Source organism: Oryza sativa, chromosome 6 (genome assembly GCF_034140825.1).
Source record: "Oryza sativa Japonica Group chromosome 6, ASM3414082v1".
In the NCBI taxonomy this organism is placed as follows: domain Eukaryota; kingdom Viridiplantae; phylum Streptophyta; class Magnoliopsida; order Poales; family Poaceae; genus Oryza; species Oryza sativa.
Genome location: NC_089040.1, coordinates 21,767,495 through 21,790,381, shown reverse-complemented (window position 1 = coordinate 21,790,381; position 22,887 = coordinate 21,767,495). Strand labels below are relative to the sequence as shown.

Sequence of the window (22,887 nt, the reverse complement as noted above, 5' to 3'; positions counted from 1 at the left end):
ACGGATATCCAAATAAACAACCCGAAACCGAAACCGACACAGCGTCGGCCGGTCAGACCGCGGGCTGCGCCGGTCTGACCGCGCATTACACGCCGGTCTGACCGGCTACCAGAGCCCGGTCTGACCGGTCACATAAAATGACAGCACCTGTAATTCACCTGTAAATCCAATCATCTCCAAAACCACTTCGTGAATAAATTCCAATTAACAAAACCAATAATCTCCAATGCCCAATTATTCATCACAGAATAATAATCAAAAACACCTTTAATTTTACAGTAGATAGGTAAGTTTTGTCAGGCACTGATACGGACGGAAGACCATGATAAGGAAAGCAGTATCTACCCAGTCAAATACATCAGCACACATAGACACACTGCTATGGTTCAGCGTGGTCCAGACAGTAATGATGCTGAAAGGGAGATTTGATTCACCCATGATTCCTTCGTTGAAGATTGATGAACTGGTAACAACAAAATTGAAATCGAGATCTTCCTGCACAGTGGCTTGACTGGCTTCATCCTCCAGAACCTTCAGAACGTACAGTTGACATCGAAGGCCTTCTGTTGCTATGAAGCTGAAGGCACCACATTGCGAGATGCATCATGTGCATTACATCTTAAGAATGAAGCTGCATGTCATCCATCCTGTGGTCAATCATATCTAAAAGCTTGTCATTTCTGGCGCTATCTTGCAACAAGCTCATCAGGTGAAGGGCTTCCTCTGGCTGCGAGTGACACTACTACAAAAGTGATTTTTCTGTACGAGGCCCCATCATTTTTCCATGTGGACCGTAACTAGTGGCGTCTGCAAAAATCGAGGGTCATTTTCCCATACGGCTGCTTAAGTGACCCGTATGGAAAAATCGATTTTCCCATACGGGCCTCTTAAGAGGGCCGCATGTAAAAATGAGCTCATTTTTGCATGCGGCTCACTTAAGCGCCTGCATGGAAAAATTTTTCCATGCGGGCCACTTAAGAAGCCGTATGCGAAAATAAAATTTGAAAAATTTAAAACTAGTGTATCTCACCCATATTAACTCCAAATTGGATGATTTTTTTCCTAAATGTTTCTAAAATCATGCTCTATCATGTTATTGTGTTCTTACTGGTATTATTTTGGCTATTTTTTCTTGTGACTTTGTTTTATCAATTAAAAATTTGAATTTCAAAACTTCAAATAATATTTTGAAGTAGTAAATGATTTCAACTGAAAAAGTCATCAATAACAAGGTTGTATAACTCATCAAGATCTATAACTTCTATTTTGGTTATTTTTTCATCCGACAAAGTGATTTGTAAGATTGTTCACAAAATACACATCTCTTATATAAATATAAGGGGCGACCATCTTTTTCATCAAAGATCCATCTGTCCAGCAATCCATTTGGCATGTACTCATAAACCAGAAGCCTGTGGTTCTTCTCAGCGCAGAATCCGATCATTCGAACCAGGTTGACGTGATGAATGCTGCCGATAGTCTGAACCTCTGTAAGAAACTCCTCTTTACGCCGACCAACACTGTCCAAACGTTTCACTGCGATGTTTTCATCTTCTATCTTCCCTTCAAATACTGTCCCAGATGCGCCTTCACCAATCTTGCTGGAGAAATCCCCAGTGACTACTTTCAACTCCTCAAAACTAAACTTTCTTGGCATTCCAGGCAGATGTTCAATATTTTCTCCATCCACTCGTTCTCTGCGGGTTCTCATCCTGATGAGCAGAGCAATGGAGAAAAGCAAAGAAACAGTTCCAATTATTATACCCACTAGAATTCTAGTCCCGAACGTCTTTTTCATAGGACGAACTCTTTCTGCAAAAGTGATATTGTTCAACTTGATAAATGCCCTGGAGTTGTAGAGGCTTGGTGCTGTAGTCTGGAGTTTGTGCAACGAGAATAGCTGTGACTGAAGGAAACATGTGCCGTTTGTGTCGTTCATCCTGAGCTTGAAATAAGCAGCCTTGCAAGAACAATTCGCTACGCAGCCTGAAAGACAATCTGATCGCGTCACCTTGTCACGCATGATTGCTCCAGAGCCGTTGTAATTGAAGTACGTCACATTTGGAAGCTCCACCATTTCAATACCTCGTACATCCCGGCAAGAAATCGGCGTCGCCAGCTTACATCCGAGACCTGGCCGATCTCTGTAGATTGGAGAGGAATGAATCTCTGATGGGCAACTGCAATTCCCGGCACCAGAGCAGATGCCATAGCTGCCACAAGCCATCGGGTACTCGCAGTCGCCGCCGGCGATGTACTTCTGTAGCACCTCGTACATGATCACCCACGACGATGAATTCCACCCGTAGAGCCTCATGTGTCCATCAGACTCAACACGGATATACTGAACTGAATGCGCCACGGGCAGCGAGATCAGGATTTCCGACGAGGAAGAAGGCGACCGTCCAAACGCAGAGATGCTGACCGGAGCGTCCATGGTGTTTGCAAGCGTGTCCATGGTGTCACTGACCGGAGCTGTGAAGTAGAGCTGGGAAGGATCGTGTCCAACGAAGCCGGACATGGCGTTGTTCCCGACGGAGACGTAGAGCGAGCCCTCGGAGAAGTCGGCCGCCGAGGCGTTCGCCGTCAGCCTCATCCCCGGGCGGAGGTACTGCCCTGGGAGAAGCACATCCGCCGGGTGGTCGAACGATTGCCAGACGGGGGAGCCACTGTCGTCGAAGAGCACTAGGTTGCCGGAGTCGGAGAGGCGCACGCCGGTGACGGCATGGCCGGCCGAGGTGTTGGTCGACCAGACGAACGCGCCGACCGCGTCGCGGAGGACCAGGTCGCCGGCGTCGCTGAGCTGGAGCGTGGCGTTGTCGCGGACCGGCCTGTCGCGGTTGGCGGACCACACCACCACAGGCGGCGGCGCAGCGGCTGCAGCCGCGACACCGCCGGTGCTGTTCGTGCTGACGAGGAATACGCCGAACAGGAAGCTCTTGCGGTCGCACGGCGCGCCGCAAAAGAAGCCGCAGGCGAAGGCGGCATCGTCGCTGGAGGCGCCATGCGAATGCGACAAGAGGAGCACTACGCGGACGATGGAGCCATCGCCGTAGCGGATTTGGTCGTCGGCCGAGTTCGTCCAGGACGACGAGGTGTTCGCTGCCGGCAACGTGGGATCGAGACACTGTGCTAGTAGTGAGCCGCCGACGAGGAGGATGATGGCTCCAGGGACGGCAGACAACAGCATCATCGCGTGGGGGTGCTGCAATTTTTTTTCTTTTTAGTGAGCAAGGCTAACAAGATCGAAGAGTCCGTTTTTGAAAGTTGTGACTTAGGGTGCGGTTAGTTCGCGAAAAGAAAATTTTTAAGTGTCACATCAGATATTTTTTTAGAGAGTCACATAGGATGTTTGACCGGATGCCGGAAGAGATTTTCGGACACGAATAAAAAAAACTAATTTCATAACTCACCTGGAAACCGCGAGATGAATCTTTTGACCTAATTAAACCATCATTAGCACATGTGAATTACTGTAGCACTTATGGCTAATTATGGACTAATTAGGCTCAAAAGATTCGTCTCGCGCTTTCCATGCAAACTGTATAATTAGTTTTTGTTTTTATCTATATTTAATGCTCTATGCATGTGTCCAAAAATTTGATGTGATGTTTTTGGAAAAATAAATTAGGAACTAAACAGGCCTTAGCAATAACACATAATATTTCGCTGGGGCGGCGAACCATAGATTCAGAAGTCTGAACTTTTTACCAGGTAATAACCCAGGGTCACTCACTCCTACCATTTATAATACTGTCACTGACCAGTTGACACTTCGATGTTTCGTTGACGTTTACCAATCCAACTGCTTCAGCGAACTACGAACGCACTGTTTGTGTCCCGCTCATGGTTTTCTTCGGTTCCGTATGGCGAAGATGAAGCCAAGTTTACATGATTTGGTATAATTTTACGAATATATATACAAAGTCGATTACAAATTAAAACTTAAAGTTATAATAACGAGACACTACCAATTATAGTCGCATAGTGACAATAGTATAGGTGTGGCCACGACTAGCAACGACATAGCCAGCCGAGAGTTGTGATATCTGGATACAATGTAATATGCTAAATTAGGGAGGAGCGCATGTAATCAATTTCTCCGAAATTAGCTGAAAGGTGTATTGTGTTGGGAGAGTTAGCTCTAAAAAGGTGTTTTTATAGAACTCAACTATACGGGAACTCAGTTCCTCCTGGTCAGAAATTATTACTCCATCATGCTATATGGAGTGAATTTGGCATTTTCCTCTTCTCCATCAGTTGAAGCTTGATTGCTTCAACATACGGATCGACAAACCAAAAGTTCATACTAGAGGTAATTAATAGGTTTCATGCATTTAAACTGATCTACTAATAACCCTAGCTTGATTAATTGGACTGTGCGGGGATGCGATTCCTTATTCGACTTGGTGTTGTGCATGATCTGGTGCATGCAGCGGGAGACGGATGCGGCGATCTTGGCGCATGGAGCCGGGCGGGGACGAACGTCAATTACAGAGAGGCCGCGCCGGTGTAAAAACGCTGGCTTCCTAGCTTCGCTACCATAACAGATTGTGCGACGAACAGACTCGTCAAAATCTGAAACGGGATGGGAAAAGTGGCGACAGACGAAGTACTAGGGAATCACTATCAATTTTGTTAGTAGGTAAAGATATGTAGAGAAATTTTACCGTCCTTGAAAATATATCTCAAAGTACCACGATTTTATATTAAAAATTTTAGCACCTCAAGATACCAAGTTTTTACGCTAGAAAATATGGTATCTTCCCGTACTTTGCCAAGGATAGTAAAATTGCCCTAATATATAATTAAAGCACACACAACACGTAAAATGATATTGTGACGAAACAACGAGAACATGCACATTGTGCTTACTCCCTCGCATAGGAGAACGGAACACTCACAAGTGACAATACAACATAGAACAAACATATGGTCGCCACGCGCTATCTTACTGCTGCTTGGGTGACTTGAAGTAGGCATAAGGACATGAGCAATCAAAGACACACATAGAGTGTCCTCACTAACTGAATACACTCTCAAGGACACCCATCTCACAATGAAGGCTACACCTAGCTAGGCTCTTCAAAATCTGAAGCAGTTGGATGAAGGTACTCAAGCTCACAGTGGATGTCCCAACCCAAAAGTCCACACTGGATGTTTCCTATACTACCCCTCTCTTCTCCCCCCCTCTCTCTCTCCTCTTTTTCTTCATCGCCTCTCCTTTTCTTCGCCTCGGCGCCGTCGCCGTCCTCCACTCTCCCGCCGCTCGCCTGACTCCCTCTCCCTCTCTCTCCCGCCGCCGCCGCGAGCCTCACTCTCCCTCCCTCCCTCCCTCCCTCCCGTTGGCGGCGGCTGTGAAGACAATGAGAAGGGCTGCCGCCACCGCCGGAGCTTTGTCAGCGGATTTGTTCGTCGCCGTCGCGTCATCGAGCGGTGAACGGCGAGCGATGCACGGATCCGTCGTCGGTGCCGCTCGCTGCGCCGTTGCCGTCCTCCCCGCCTCACGCCATCGCCGATCTCCCCACATCGTGTCGTCGCCGTCGCGACCTCCTCCGCCTCGCACCGTCACTGGCCGGAGGCGGTACTCTCTCTCTCTCTCTCTCTCTCTCGTCGCTGCCTCTCTCTCCTTCCGGCAGCCGGCGAGGGTAGAAGGGGAAAAACGGGGGGAGAGAGCCGTGTCCACAGGCTCCTCCCTAGCCACAGCCAACCCAGTGCGGCTCCTCGCCCGGTCCCCAGTAGAGGAGCTCGTAGAGCCGCGTCCCTTGCACAGGGGTCGCGGCTCTCTGCTAGGAGACGGCTCCGGCCGGAAAAGTGGACGCCGTGAGTAGGGATACGCCCCAGGGGCATCCATTGCTGATGTTTTAAGCTGCAAAGAAGCTCTGCAACACAGTCAAAGAGAGAATGATGACCGCTGCGACGAGTGATGTGGCCAGCCACGGGTTGCTGAAGTAGTTGCGCACCAGGGTTGCATGCCACCTGGGCCACCTAGACCAGCGGTACCGATTCACCTCGTGGATGACGCCGCGAGGTAGTTGCGGTCAGCGTCTAGGTGTGCCTCGGTGCACAGGCGGCCGAAGAACCCCGTCGTGGCATCCCGCTCTCCGTTCATCTGGTTCACCAGCACGCTGCTGATGATGAGCAGCAGCCTCATGTCCTCCGGCGAGGTGACGAGGCTGTCCATGAAGATGGCGTAGGCGGTGACGTGGCCCGGCGTGAAGGGGCGCGTCTGCTCGAAGGTGATCAGGTTGCGGAACAGGGGCTCACTGTAGTCTTCCAATGGCCGGCAGCTCGGGGATCTCCAGGATGCCACCGTCACTGAAATTCACGTCGAGGAAGCTCGTCGCGCCTTTCCAAGGGCGGAATCTAATGCCGGCCTCCTCCAGCTCCCTGGCGCACGGGATCCACTGCGAGAGCTCTGATGGTGGCAGTGGCACCGCGTGGTGGCGGAGGTCGTCGGGTGCCGGTGCCTTTGGCGCTGCTGCAGCCTGCAGGTGGGAAGCCTATGGAGATGTAGAAGAGGTGCAGGAGGTGGTGCACATCCATTTGGCTGCATGAGATCGTTGGCGAGGAGTAGAGCTTCTGCGGGCGGAGGGAGCGGAAAAGCCGCAGTGTTCCGGTGACAAGGACGTCGTCGTCATTGGTCTTCTTAGACCATTCACAATGGACCTCTGTGACGTTCAGCCTCACCACCAAAAAACGAATATTCCTTGCCACATTATCAATTTGCGCAGCCTCATCAGGACCGCGGAGCCAACTTTAGCTACGGGTTTCTCTTCGCAAGTGGAACCCACACTCGCGCTCCGTGCCATCAAGATGGGAGAGAGGAGAGAGAGGGGAGAGGGGGAGGCCGCCGACGGGGAGATTTGAGCATGGTGGCGCCGAGGCAAGTCGCAGCCCCAGCTTCACGCAGCTGCCCCGCTGTCCCTTGCTCCTGCACAAGTGGAGGAGGAGGAGGGGAGATGCGGCAGAGGAGAAGAGAAGGGGACGACCGACGTCGATTCGGAGCCGGCGAGCTCGATCCATAGCCGCCGTTGTTGCCGCTAAGACCGCCCGATGTCGTCGTCGCCGCTCGGACTGTCGGCGACGGAGAGGGAGAAGAGCCTCCCGAGTTCCGCAGATCGGCGGCGCCGTCATCCGCGGCTCTGTGTGGCGGCGCCGTCGTCTACGGGTTCCGCTCGGCGCCGCCATCGTCCGTATCTTCCGCCCGCCTGGCGCCGTCTCCACTTGGGCAGCGCCGCCACCTCTCCTCTCCCGCCGCCTCCGTTGCAGCCGTGGCGGCGACCACCGCCGATGCTGCTCGGGCTGCTGGAACTGCAGGGGCGGGGGTGAGTGCGGTGCGACGAGGAGAGTTGGAGGCGTGGAGCCCTGCCCGGCGCCGCTGCCGCCGCGACGCTCACCATCGGTGCCACTTCGCTTCCTCCGCCCATGAGGGACTGGTGGTGGTGGGAAAAGTGAGAGGAGAGAGGGGAAGGGAGAAAAGTGAGAGGAGAGAGATAGGTAAGACCCACTATAAGTAATATGCATTGTGGAGTATGTAGCTAGTATGGTTCTTGGTCCATGTGGCATGTGAAATCTGGTAAAATTTTAGGACACACTGTGAATGGCCTTATTATCACTATTCATCCGAAGCTACTCGAACAGCTTCTGGATGACAAAGAAAGGGATCTGGTTCTCCATCAGCAGCAGGTCGGTCGTGACAAATCCCCAGACCCAACACCTCCCAAATATCTGAGGCACTGTTTAGATTCCAACTTTTTTCTTCAAACTTTCAATTTTTCTGTCACATCGAACTTTCCTACACACAAAAACTTCCAACTTTTCCGTCACTTTCTTCAAACTTCCAATTTTAGCGTGGAACTAAACACACCCTGAGTCGAGTCCTCGTCATCGTCATCGTTGCTGCGAGTAGAAGTAGAAGCTTCTAATTCCTCCTGGAAATGCGTGCATACTTGAGTAGCCGACGGAGGACGAAGCAGACGGAAACACAGATGTATCTCCTGCTCACGTTCCGGGATGAAGAAGGGCACCATGCCAAAGGCGTGTAGCTCACCATTCGTCCTCTCTCCCGTAGTGGGTAGGACGCCAGGATTCGCGGCTCCAGGGCCTTCAAGGAGGCCATGCATGCACCGGCGCAGCCATAGTTATCTTGCCCCTACATGTAAGCACGATAAAAAGAGGAGACATTTTGTCCAGTGTTTAGTGTTTTCATGGACTGTGTGCATTTGTTTGCCGTTTTTACGTCCAAATTAGAGTGAGCGCGTGCACCCTGATTTCAAATTATGTACATCGTGCACTAAGTCCGGTGCTGCATTGTAAAGTCTAGTGCGTCATCTGAAATGATCTACAATGTGCGAACCCAACCAAATCATGTACCGTCCGGTGCGGTCGTTTGAAACAATCGGAAACGCGTCTAGCTCCATGCATGCAACGCCCCAATTTTTCGGACCGTTGAAAACTATTTTAATAAAAACCTTAATTATAATTTTTTTTTCAAAAATCCCAATTCAAAATCAACTCTTGAAATTTGAATTTTGGAATTCAACCTCTTCCCCGGAAGCCCTTCTTCTAAGAATTCAAAATCGACACCCTACCATTCGGGTTCTATCTCATCAACCCAAAATCCATTTTATGAATCCCTACCTTGTGAATTAATTCAAATCCGTTTTGCATCGTCCTTTCCCATATTTCCTCCCCCCCCAACCCATCTCAAATTCCTTTCAAATCCAATTCAAAACCATCAAAATACTAGCCTATGAAGTTACTGTTTCAAATCCTGAGAACTTTGTGAGTTCAAATATCAAATCTTCCAAATACCCCTCAAACAAATCCATGGAAAATAAAAAGAGACACTGTTTCACTCGGGCCACCTCCCTTCCTTTTTCTCCCTCAGGCCCACACGGCCTCCCTTTCTTCTCCATCTTCTTTCCTTTTTCAGCCAGCATTCGGGTGCAGTGCAAGGTTCGAAATTTGTGGTTTGCCTATCCCTATATCAGGCGAAAATCCTAATGGGCGATTGTTCGCCCCACGCGATCAGGCCCCTCTTCACGTGGTTTACTTTTTTGGCACCGCATTACTTTCCTATTTTAGTAAATTTATACAGCTAAAGTTTATAAGTCAAAAGTTTATATACCCGATTCAAATAATATATATATATATATATATATATATATATATATATATATACACACACACACACACACATAAAGTTTATACGTGCAAAGTTTACGATATAAAGTTTGTTGGAGGCATGTCATGAGGGCCTTCGCCCGAACCCGCCGAAACCATCAGGGATCTATAAAATGACCGGAAGCCAAGTCTGGATGAAGGCGAAGCCCATGGCGATGCATGAAGACAAAGTACATGGCGAAGCTCATGGCGAAGTATGAAGGCATCCCCTTTCGGTAGAGCGGGATGCAGCTTCGCTCGGGATCGGTCCGAGAAGGTTGTTCGCCACTTGCTTGGGGCAGGCCGAGGAAGCTGTTAGCAGGCCCATAACTCAATAGACATTGGTTACCCCTGTAGATGTCACCGTCATGAGGGTATTCATGTAAAATCTCCTGTAAACAATAAACCCTAGAGAGTAACAGCTTGTACTAGGGCTATAAATAGCCCCTAGTGCCATGTGATAGGGGGATCCCAAACATTTTATTAAGTCAATACCATTTACTGTTCAAAACACCAGACCCAATCCCACGTTCTTCGACGTGACGTGGTTGTCACTCGACAACAAAGTCTATACATAAGTATAGAGTCTATGCACATAAATAAGAGTATTAGATTTTTTTTTTCTATTTTTATTTTTTTTCTAACTTGTGTTTTTTTTACTTTTTTTTAATTTATGGTGTAGTAGGAAGAGAAGAAGGGAAGAGGAACGTGTTAGGGCCTTAGGGGAGTGTAACATCCTCAAATTTTAAACTAAAATTTGACTGCATCATGCTGGCTTTTGATTAAATTAGTGTGCTTTAAAAATCTATTTGATTCTTAATTGGTTCAAGTATTACTTCCTTAGAACCCTACTAATTTACCGTAATTATTCCTTTTATTCCAAACCTTAGTGAATTTCAGCAAATTCTCTCAAATTTTAAACTTTAGATTATTTCCTTAGTTTACCTTAATATTAGTGAGTATTTGCTACACTCCAAACCCTAGTAAAACCCTTCCAAATTCATATATTAAATTCATTCTTTCCTAGGGACATATTCAAAAATTCCTGAAAACACTGTTCATTGCCCTCAAGGTATTCGGCAGAATGCCTAGCTCGACTAACTCAGCCCAATCCCTATCCAATCCTTTGCAAAGTCTATGCTGGATCCTTGGGGACCACATCCCACTCAAAAACCGTGGTTTAGTTGGCCTTCTCCTCCCCTTGCACGCGCCGCCCTGGCGTCCGACTTCGCCGCGCACCGAGTCGCCGCGCGTCAGCCTCGGGGCCGCTTGCGCGTGCCCGATCGCCTTGGCACGCCGTCGCCCGTCCGACGCCCTCAGACCGCCGCCACCGCACCAATCTTGACGACAACAAAGCCGGGACGACCTCCGCCGCAAGGAATCGCCGCTCGACGCCGTGCGCTCCCGTCCAAGCCGCCGCCGAGTGCGATTTCGCTTCTACCCGTGGTGAATCGCGCCAATTCTTGCCGCACGGTTAGATTAAAGTTAGATGGTGGTTTCCCCTCTCACAATTCAAACCATCCACCCCCGAGTCGGCCGTTTTCACCCTCGCCGCCACCGCGCGTCGCGCCCGGATTGGCGCCAACACGCCGCTAGCCGATTTCACACGCAGTCAAGCCAATCCTTCGCTGGTAAGTATTCAAACGTGGCCTCCCATCACTCAAATTGATCTTGCCCGCCGTCTCACAGCCTTTGTCGCCCCAGCCATATCCAATCCTTGAGCTCATCCATGGCGATGACGGTGCTCGAGCTCATCTACTCCTTCTAGCCCTATAAATAGGACCTCAATCCCTTCCTTGTCCATTATCGATCATCAACAACCATAGCCCCACAACCCCGAAGCTCTGCTTCACCAATCCATCTCATCAATCACTTTCTCCCGTCGATCGAACACCTTATGCGCGATCGACACCACACCCCTCCATCCATCCTCCGCCCTAAATATCCCTTAGAACACCTTATATCAACCATGTTCTAGTACCGCCGAGTTTTACCTCGCCGCACCAAGCCGAGCACCGCCGCCCCCGCGTTGCTCTGTTCTTCGCCACCGCGAAGTTTTTCCGGCCGCAATCCGTCGTTTCAACCGATCTCGGTGAGTTCTTCCGTTTCAACCATAGACATACTACCTAGAGTCCATTTTTGCAATCGGTTTGCACTAGCATGCCACCCTCTGGGCTACCGACGTGAGCACGGCCGCCGCCAATGGAGGCGCTCGTCAGCAAGTATTCTCCGCGCCTTGCCAAAGGTCGGCAAGCTGTTGGAATCCATCTAAGCACTCCATAGATGCTCTAGAACCCCTCCCCTAGCCATGTCTAACTCACATCATCCCAATCGCCTTCACGGCCTAACCATGTCACCGCCGCCCTAGCCGCTAGGCCGTCCACATACCAAATTAACCCCTCCGCCGCCGCTCGTCGTCGCCGGAGAATCCTAGCTCCCTCCCCTCCTCGGCCACAACCCCTTTCCCCCTTTAGCACCGCCACAATCCCAAACCCTAGCGCCGCCGGCTGCATTTGGGGATCGGCCGGAGGTTGAAGAAGAGAAGAGAGAGAGAGAGACTGACAGGTGGGACCCACACACAGTAACATTTAACATTTAATTGATTTTCAAACTTTAGAAGCCCATATCTTTTAAAATATAAATCCAATTCCAGTGAAACTTGGACCAATATTCTTCTAAAATCATTCTCTATCTTTTGAATCCTTTTTGCTATTTTTACATTTTATTTTATTTTCTTTATTTTTCTTATTTTTGAATTTAATTTGAATTCCTTTTGAAATTGAATTTTATATGTCTAACCCTAGGTCTTGAGGATTCATCTGACTCAATAGATAATATCAATCAATCTCAGGACATCGAGCAAGGCAAGTTACCATATACCTTTTGGTCATTTAAGCCTATATTTTACAAATTATTCATTTATAGCCTTCTATTCAATATTCTATTTTATATGCATAAATCAACCATAGAAACCCAGATAATTTAGTATTGCTTACTTTGCCTACAATATGGTTAAAATACCTTATACTTAGATTAGGACAGTACGTAAGATTTGGTTGATTTCCGGGTGGCTAGTAGTGTCTCGATCGATATAAGTTTTACCAGGAACTTATGTCGAACGAACGAGTTTGACCGCAGTTTCTAGAATGGGGACAGACATAGTTATTATGTTAATTAGCAATATGGCACCTATGTATAGTGGTTCTTATTTTTAAGTCCTCGCGCAGGAGGCAACTATAGCCGCGAAGGGCAACCTTAACCATTACCATGTACAGGTAAATGGTTTGTGATACTCGAGTATAAACTATATGGTATATTTATAAGCCTTGATCGAGATGACGTGGTGTCATACGATCATTTCCCCTTAAATACCTCGGGAACGCCAGAACTCCTCTTGCTGCTGTTAACAATATGTTCAGGGCATATGAGGATATAAGTTCATGGAACAGGTGCCACAATTGTTAATGAATTAATACTAGGCCATGACTAAAGCCGATGATTATCAACAAGTCGTGAACTGCGGGTAAAACGTACATCTGCTGCAGTGGAATATCTTTGAAACTATTCGAATAGCCGTACTCATGGAATTGAGTACCGGGACTCATATGGTACCCTGGTTAGAAATATAAAGTCTATACGTTTATAAATTCTTGCTATAACTCTTCCAGATTGTTTATTTCTGCTTTTTGCAAAGAACCCTACTATATGCCAATGCATAATATATTTTCATGATAACTTGCTGAGTATTATGAATACTCATCCTTACTCTTATAACCCCTTTTTCAGATCTAGGTCAAGAGGAGGACCCTTATGACTATTACTACGATGACCCCGATAATTTAGAGAATCCCTAAAGGTTATACCTCCCTAGTCAGAATGTATAAAAACTTCCGCTGTATATTAATTTTAGCTGATCAATTAGATGAGTACATATTATTGTAAAACCCTTAGTATTGTAAAACTTTAACGTATGCAATGAAGAACCAGTTATATTGTATGTATCGATATTTACTGATCCAGGGATTGATATATTAATTTATGTCGGATCCAAGTTGTTAGTTCTGGGACCCGACAGGGAGGGAACGGGGGTGATCGCCCACAACGATCGCCCGCCCATTAGCGATCCCCTATATCAGGGGGCACCGGTAGCACAGGAATTTCAGACAGGTCGAACTAGCCATTTCAAATGCATGTAGAGCTATAATAACGTATACTTCTATTGATCATTTTCTAGGGATCTCTCGATTTTAACACTATATATATTATTCAATCAGCTGAAAATGACTTGTATTTCATTCAATAATGTGACAACCTGGACTCCTGGAGGCTGGAGCATATGCATGCTGACTAGTTGGCAAGACGACAACCAGTCCACTCATGGCTTTTACCAGTAGATTATAAGAGTTTCATGACTTAAACAAACAATCAAGAAATAGATATATTGGTAAATTCCTACAGGTGGAGTTACTCAAGAAATTTGCTGTATAGCATCCTTGCAGCGCCGCAACAAGTTACTTTTCAGTATTCACAATTATGAGGAGATCAGCTCCAATACCTCAGTGAACCAAGAAGGCAAGAAGGTATAAAGAGATGGTTCCAGAGTCACACTTAATATAAATTATCAGACATTGGAAGTTATCTATGACTATATATGTCTGGGAACATTATCTAAAGAGAGAACTCTGGGATCTTCCAGTTCCTAGCAACAGATACCATACAGTTTGCAACTGCAAATGTTTGTCATCACAAGTATATAAAGCTGCTGCATTGGAGAACAGAAAAAAAATCATTATCACTATAGTACATCACTACATGTCTACATCTTTGTTTATCTAAATGCCATAGTATAGGAAAACAGGAGTACGTGTTTTCAATCTTGAGCTTGATATCTTTGAAGAATATATTTGAGCTCCTTGTATTTCATCTTGGCCCTGAAAGGACAGAGTCTACCTGCAAAGTAATACTGTTCCTTTGAGCTGCTCGATGTGCTACTACCATCGGGTCTATGTTTACCAGGTCAAAATCAAGTTCAGTTTCAACATCCATGGTACCTTCCAGGATTTTGACCACCATGGACATGGAAGGCCTTCTATTGTTATCGACTTGCAAGCACCACATTGCTAAATTCATCATTCATAAAACATCATCCATATGTAATTCCATATCAAAGAAACATGGATCGATAAGGTCCATCAACTGGTTATTTTTGGCCTTCTCCTGCAACATGCTGATGAGATGGCAGCTTTCTTCAGGCTGCGAGTAGTCCAAATTCCTTCTGCTGCATAAAATTTCCATTATCACAACGCCAAAGCTATACACATCAACCTTTTCAGTGATCACAGATGTCAACCACTCAGGGGCTAAGTAACCCAGTCTGCCTCTTAATCTAGTCATGACACTGCTTTGCTCACGGTCAATCAGTTTGGCAAGTCCAAAGTCAGATATCTTTGCAGTGAACACCTCATCCAAAAGTATATTTTCTGGCTTGATGTCCAGATGAGCTATTGTTTGTCGGCAATCACTATGAAGATAAGCTAATGCCTTGGCTACATCAGAGATAATCTTCAATCTGGTTTTCCAATCAAGTGGATCAGCTTGGTGATTCTGAAAAATCCATTTATCCAAAGATCCATTAGGCATGTACTCATAGACAAGAAGCCTATGAGTTTTTTCAACACAAAATCCGATTAGCCTCACCAGGTGTATGTGGTTAATGCTTCCAATTGTCTGAACCTCTGCTAAGAATTCTCTTTTCCCCTGACCTATGCTATCCAATCTCTTGACAGCAACATGCTTATCACCGATCTGTCCTTCAAAAACAGAACCAAATCCCCCTGCCCCAATCTTTCTTGAGAAATCTCCTGTTGCTGATTTCAAATCCACAAAAGAAAATCTTGTGGGTAGCCCTGGAAGCTGATCAATAAAATATTCATCTTCTAATGGTTCGTCTCTCTTTCTTCTCAGAACTATAAGCACTGCAACAATAACTGAAGTAACAAAACTCAAAGAACCAGCAACCAAAACGATTGCTCTTTTCTCTTTAGATAATAAGGATTTGTGGGTAGAGTCCTGAATTTTGAGAAAAGCAGAAGAACTAAAGTTACTTGAATAACTTTGTGCACTAAAATTTATCATCGAAAATATGTTGAATGCAAGAAAACAGAAACCAGAAGAAATGTCCTTATGCTGGAAAAATGAAGCCCGACAAGAACAATCATCCATGCATGATAGTTTGCAATGATCTTCATTTGTTGTCCAATTGTAGACAAAATTGAAGTGGGTGACATTGGGAACAGCAAGAAACCTAGTCTTCCTGGCTGACCCACAAGTCAATGAAGACGTCAGAAAGCAGCCATGGTTAACTCCCTTGGCATCGACCAGCTCAAACAATCCTGATTGCCCAATGGCTACATCTGGGCAGCTGCACTGTCCATGCGAGCAAATACCATACTCTCCACAAGCTAGAGGATAAGCACAAGGGTCAGTTATGTCAAAAATATCTGAAGGCACCCAGGCACTGTAATTGATCCACTGATATAGTCTCATGTGCCCATCCCAATCTAGCCTTGCAAACTCCAGCCCAAAGGAATTCTCAGGCAGCTGGATGTGGTAATCAGGCGCCTTTGTCTCCTGGAAAGAAGTGAACACCTCAAGGCTACCATTCTTGAGTGCAACGTAAGCTGACATGTTTGTTGCAACAGTTCCACCAGTGGGGCTCCGGTAGTATGCAATGCAAATGCATACATGCCATCAGCGAGGACGGTGACTCGGTGAGGTACAATTTTCCCTCAGTCCAGTTTGTCGACGAAGTTCTTGCCACAAGCTTCTGACCCATCTGTAGTGTCTGAGAAATGACAAGCGTGTCAGTTGGGTGATCGAAGGATCTCCAGACCTCCACATTTGTGCGGTCTAACAATACCAGATTTCCTGACCCTGTAAGGTTCATGCTGACAACAGACTTGTTCGCTGTATTGGTGGACCAAACAAGTGTTCCATCTGCATCATAGAGCACTAAATCCCCAAGTTCAGTAAATTGAACAGTAGCATTCTCTCCAACTGGATGATCACGGTTGGCAAACCAGACTATCTCGGGCCACCGCAGCCGCTGACTGAAATCGGTGCTAACATAGACAAAGAAGATGGAAAAAATGTAGGCATCACAGCTGGTTGCAGATCCTGCACAGAAGAACCCGCAAGCAAATGAAGGAACGATGCTATCATTTATACTTGGAACTGCAATGTCATGAGGGAGGAAGATGCGCATCAAGAAATTGTCATCTGAAAATGTATTCTGGAGGAGGGAGCGGTTATTATACCACACAGTGTTTGGCTCAGCATTCAGAGCAAACGACATGCTCATGGTTGGATTGGCAAGTCTGGAACAAAGAGAAAATCATGAGAGTAAAGACAAGAACGAAGAACTGTGAATGACGCATGGTTAGATCATTCACTGAACACAAACCATTGGTGGTGAGAATCCAAGGATGAAAGGACAGGTAGTTTTAGACAAATTGCTTGCTATGGTAGGAAGGAAACGAAGATGGAAATACCGGACAACGTGGTAATAGGGGTGTTTCCATTTCGTGATGCTGGGATTCTCATCCTGGCTTCCTCTGAACAGAAGGATGCAGTGGCTATTGTAGAAAGCTTAACATGAGATATAATACACCGGATGCCATTATAACAGCAAAAGGGATGATAATGACGTATGATAAGGAAATGAAAACACTGTCTCTAGTCCTCTAAAGACTTATCTTTATTTTTGACCAAGCCACCAATTGGACTATTTGGACATAAATAAATTGGTGGTTTGGCACCATAAACAGTCGTTTTCTTATAAAAAAAAATAGAATAAATATGTAAAAGTCCATGAGCGTCATCCACAGCTACTCCAAGGGAGCTGTAACCTGGAGCCATCATTTCAGTGTCCCGGGACGGGACGGGACGCATCACGGTCACGATCGTGGACGGGGTCGGTCACTTCACTGGATCGTCGTAGCATGTACTGTTAGAGTAATTGGGCTAGGCCCGATTTATTCTATTAAATCTCAAAGGCCCATAATAAATGTTAAGGATAATAATACCACCTCAGGAATTAAACGATGAGTATCTCAACTTAAATAGGGAGTTATTGGAGGCTCCCTGTTGACCGGTTGAGGTGGGAATAGGAAAGCCACACGCGCGCGCGCGCCGAGCCGAGGCCTTTGCCGAGCGGATGTCACTCCTGCGCTATAAGGAAACCGCTAATCCGATCAGATCTCTCTCGCTTGGTACCGCTAATCCGATCAGATCTCTCTCGCTTGGTTTTCATCTCTGGTGTTCTTCCTCCGCGCTGCTTCCCCGCTTCTGATCGCTTGCGCGCACGAGAGATCGGAACGAGCAGGGCCTCCGGAACCTCACCTTCGCCTGAGATCTGCACCGGGTAGGCGGGTAATCAGGTTTTTGGGGAATGCTTCCGCACGACTGCTCCTCGTCTTTTGTTCTTCGTCGTCCACCATGTCTGCTGCACCAAGCAGTCTTCTGTTCTTCGTCGTCCACCATGTCTGCCGCACCTGGAGCCGCCGCCGCCGCTGCTGCCGCACCTGGAGACGCGCCGGGAGCCGGAGCCGCTGCGAACGACAACGTCAACGGAGGCAGTTCTGCCTCACAATCCAGCGGAGGGACATTTACAGGGTATAACATTCTCTTACTGTTAATTCAATCTTTGATACCTCTGTTAGTCGCAATTCTATTGCGTTCTTGGTATGTTCATGATGCTTATTATACCTTAAGCATGCTCCTGGTTATGTTACATTTTATCATTAGATCACCCCACATTGTTCATGCCATGATTATTGTCTTAATATTTTGGATTAAAATATACCGATATATGACTATATTTCCAACAATCCAAAAACCTGATAGGTCATTTTCGGTAGTTGGCTTTGCTTCTGCACTGAAACCACATGCATTTGATGGTTCTAACTATAAGAGATGGAAAGCACGTGCACTATTGTGGTTGACAGCGATGCAATGCTTCTATGTTTCACGGGGTAAACGAAGTGAACCACCTCTCTCTCCTGAGGAAGAGGTTAAGTTCAAGGCTTCGGATTGGCTGTTCCGTGGAGCATTGATCAGTGTACTCGCTGACAACATAGTGGACGTGTACATGCACATGCCTTTCGGGAAGGACATGTGGGATGCACTTGAGGCCAAGTTCGGAGTTTCCGACGCCGGCAGTGAGCTGTATGTCATGGAGCAGTTCTATGACTACAAGATGGTCGATGACCGTTCTGTAGTAGAACAAGCTCATGAGATTCAGATGCTGGCTAAGGAACTTGAGAACAACAACTGTGAGTTGCCGGACAAGTTTGTGGCGGGTGGCATTATTGCCAAATTGCCACCTTCTTGGTCGGACTTTGCCACTTCTCTAAAGCACAAGAGACAAGAGTTCAGTGTTTCTGATCTCATTGGCTCTTTGGGTGTTGAGGAGAAGGCGAGGGCAAAGGACAACCGGGGCAAAAAGGTTGAGGGAAGTTCTAGTGCCAATATGGTACAGAAGAAGAACCCTCATGCATCCCACAACAACAAGAAAGTCAAGCTTGATGTCAAACCCAAGGCTACAACCAATTTTAAGAAGAAAGGCAAGGGAAAGGCAAAGGGAGACTGCTTTGTGTGTGGCAAGTCTGGGCACTGGGCCAAGGATTGTCCTGAGCGCAAAGACAGGAAGTCTGCCAACATGGTCATTAGCGAGGGCGGAGGAACATCGGGGTACGGTAAATTATTACCTACAGTTCTCTCTGTTTTTCATTCACCTGATTGGTGGGTTGATACTGGTGCTAATATTCATGTATGTGTTGACGTTTCTCTGTTTTCTTCTTATCAGGTCGGGAGAGGTTCCTCCTTGTTGATGGGAAACGGGTCGCTTGCAGCTGTTCATGGTGTTGGTACGGTCGATCTGAAGTTTACTTCAGGAAAGACCGTGCAGCTGAAGAACATGCAGCATGTCTCTTCAATAAAGAAGAATCTTGTTATCGGCTCTCTATTGTGTAGAGAAGGTTTTAGACTTGTGTTTGAATCCAATAAATGTGTCGTATCTAAATATGGAACTTTTGTTGGAAAAGGTTATGACAGCGGAGGCTTGTTCCGCTTTTCTTTAGATGACATGTGTAATAATCATAATGTTGTGAACCATATTAGCGAGAATGATGAGTCTAATGTGTGGCATTCGCGACTCTGTCATGTGAATTTCGGTTGTATGACGCGCTTAGCTAACATGAGTTTAGTTCCAAAATTCACTTTGGTCAAAGATTCTAAGTGCCATACTTGTGTTCAATCGAAACAACCTCGCAAGCCTCACAAGGCATCTGAGGCGAGGAATTTGGCACCTCTAGAACTTGTTCATTCCGATTTGTGCGAAATGAACGGCGTATTGACTAAAGGGGGAAAGAAATATTTCATGACACTGATAGATGATTGCACTAGAGTTTGTTATGTGTATCTATTGAAAACAAAGGATGAAGCATTGCATTACTTTAAGACCTATAAAACTGAGGTAGAAAACCAACTTGAAAGGAAAATCAAACGGTTGAGGTCTGATAGAGGTGGGGAGTATTTTTCCAATGAGTTTACATCATTTTGCGAAGAGTTTGGAATTATTCATGAGAGGACGCCTCCCTATTCACCCCAATCAAATGGGGTGGCCGAAAGAAAGAACCGTACTCTAACTGAGATGGTGAATGCCATGTTAGACACTGCGGGGCTTTCCAAGGAATGGTGGGGTGAGGCAGTTTTGACTGCGTGTCATGTCCTGAATAAAATTCCAATGAAGCATAAGGAAATGACACTATTTGAGGAATGGGAAAGGAAGAAATTAAATCTCTCATACCTACGAACATGGGGCTGTTTGGCCAAGGTAAATGTACCTATAGCCAAAAAGCGAAAACTTGGACCAAATACTATTGATTGTGTGTTCCTTGGTTATGCTATTCACAGTGTGGGTTATAGATTCTTAATAGTAAACTCTGGAGTACCCGACATGCGTGTTGGTACAATTATTGAGTCCAGAGATGCTACATTCTTTGATAATGAATTTCTCATGAAACATACACCTAGCACCTCTAGTTAAGAAACTGTCATACCCCATGAGCACTTTGCACGATAGAACACAATGATCAAACGCCTTAGGGAAATCCTGAGGAGGACAACATTGTAGATACTCGTAAGAGTAAGCGACAAAGGGTTGCAAAATCCTTTGGAGATGACTACATTGTATACCTCGTGGATAACACCCCAAGAACCATAGAAGAGGCATATTTATCTCCTTACGCTGACTACTGGAAGGAAGCAGTACACAGTGAGATGGACTCGATTATGTCTAATGGTACTTGGGAAGTCGTTGAGCGTCCATATGGGTGCAAGCCTGTAGGATGCAAATGGGTTTTCAAGAAAAAGCTTAGGCTTGATGGTACAATTGAAAAGTACAAGGCAAGACTTGTGGCCAAGGGTTATACCCAAAAGGAAGGCGAGGATTTTTTCGACACATACTCACCAGTTGCTCGCTTGACCACGATTCGAGTACTACTTGCTCTGGCAGCTTCTCATGGTCTTCTCGTCCATCAGATGGACGTTAAGACAGCTTTCCTAAACGGAGAGCTGGAGGAGGAGATCTATATGGATCAACCAGACGGGTATGTACTAGAAGGGATCAACCAGACGGGTATGTACTAGAAGGTCAGGAGGGAATGGTGTGTAAACTGTTGAAATCCTTGCATGGCCTTAAGCAAGCACCTAAGCAATGGCATGAGAAGTTTGACAACACACTTACATCTGTTGGCTTTGTTGTGAACGAAGCTGACAAATGTGTGTACTATCGCTATGGTGGGGGAGAAGGAGTGATCTTGTGCTTATATGTCGATGACATATTGATCTTTCGGACCAGCCTCAATGTGATTGAGGAGGTCAAGGACTTTCTGTCCAAGAGTTTTGAAATGAAGGATTTGGGAGAGGCTGATGTTATTCTTAACATTAAGCTACTAAGAGGAGATGAGGGTGGGATTCCACTTGTGCAATCCCACTATGTGGACAAGGTTTTGAGTCGCTTTGGATATAGTGACTGCAAGCCAGCTCCTACTCCTTATGATCCCAGCGTGCTATTAAGGAAAAACCGAAGAATAGCAAGGGATCAACTGAGATATTCTCAAATCATTGGTTCATTGATGTACTTGGCTAGTGCAACGAGGCCTGACATCTCATTTGCTGTAAGCAAGCTGAGCCGGTTTGTCTCAAATCCAGGAGATGATCATTGGCAGGCTCTGGAAAGAGTAATGCGCTATCTAAAGGGCACTATGAGCTATGGAATTCACTATACCGGGTACCCAAAAGTAGTAGAAGGGTATAGTGACTCAAACTGGATATCTGATGCTGATGAGATAAAAGCCACAAGTGGATATGTGTTCACACTTGGAGGTGGCACTGTTTCCTGGAAGTCTAGCAAGCAGACCATCTTAACGAGGTCAACAATGGAAGCAGAACTTACAGCACTGGATACTGCGACAGTTGAGGCCGAGTGGCTTTGTGAACTCCTGATGGATTTGCCGGTGGTTGAAAAACCAGTGCCAGCTATCCTAATGAACTGTGATAATCAAACAGTGATTATTAAAGTGAACAGTTCAAAGGACAATATGAAGTCATCTAGGCATATCAAGAGAAGACTGAAATCTGTCAGAAAGCAGAAAAACTCCGGAGTGATAGCATTGGACTATGTCCAAACGGCTAAAAATCTAGCAGATCAGTTTACCAAGGGGCTACCACGTAATGTGATAGACAGTGCATCGAGGGAAATGGGCTTGATACCCACCTAAGGTTGCACAATAGTGGAAACCTGTCCATTGTGATCGGAGATCCCGTGAATCTGGATGGCGAAACAAACTATTGTGTGACAGAGAGAAGAGACCCTTGAAAAGGGCTCATTTTCATGATGTACTTCTCTTCTTTTCTGCATGGTAGAATGGCTTATGCCTCAATATGATCCGAGTGGCTTTTCTAAGCAGAGATGTTGACCTGCAGAACATCTCAGAAGGAACACACCTATATGAGTTCGACTGCTAGTCATATTCTATGAGATTTGGGCGATCTCTAGATACTCATGAAAAGGCCTGGAGTTTAACTTATATGCTCCAAACAGAGGGGATGCGAACGGCGGCCCAGTACCAGTCAAGGGTTTGAGTAAAACCTGATCACACAAGACTGACAATTCAAGGCATAGTCCATTGTTCAGTTGTGGTCTGATGTAGCTCATTTCCTAGGTGGAAGTTCAACTTAATAGTCTCCACCAAAACATTGGTATATCAAACAGGCACAACCTTGAGAACATTTCTTATGAGCCTTGAAATTTGGTGGGGACTGTTAGAATAATTGGGCTAGGTCCGATTTATTCTATTAAATCTCAAAGGCCCATAATAAATGTTAAGGATAATAATAGCACCTCAGGAATTAAACGAGGAGTATCTCAACTTAAATAGGGAGTTATTGGAGGCTCCCTGTTGACCGGTTGAGGTGGGAATCAGAAAGCCACACGCGCGCGCGCGCTGAGCCGAGCCGAGCTGGCCGGCCGGCCGGCAGGGCCGAGGCCGTGGGCGTGGCATGGCGTGCGTTGCGCCTGCGCCTGCGCCTATCCTTTTTGCAACGGACCAATCCCGCGATTGCCTCCGTAACGGCCAGGCGATTCAATTCCAATTG

At 46.4% G+C, this 22,887-nt stretch overlaps 1 protein-coding gene and 1 pseudogene across 1 annotated transcript; both read right to left on the bottom strand.

Annotated features, from left to right (window-relative positions):
• Positions 1 to 1,358: 1,358 nt before the first annotated feature.
• LOC107276569 (G-type lectin S-receptor-like serine/threonine-protein kinase At5g35370) lies at positions 1,359 to 3,193 on the bottom strand. Its single transcript, XM_015786871.1, has 2 exons — positions 1,451 to 3,193; positions 1,359 to 1,370 (listed from the first exon to the last, which is right to left on the bottom strand). Exons 1-2 carry the CDS (start codon positions 3,191 to 3,193, stop codon positions 1,359 to 1,361), a joined length of 1,755 nt encoding a protein of 584 aa, XP_015642357.1.
• Positions 3,194 to 13,751: 10,558 nt separating this feature from the next.
• LOC4341269 (G-type lectin S-receptor-like serine/threonine-protein kinase SD2-5) lies at positions 13,752 to 16,772 on the bottom strand (annotated as a pseudogene).
• Positions 16,773 to 22,887: the final 6,115 nt, after the last annotated feature.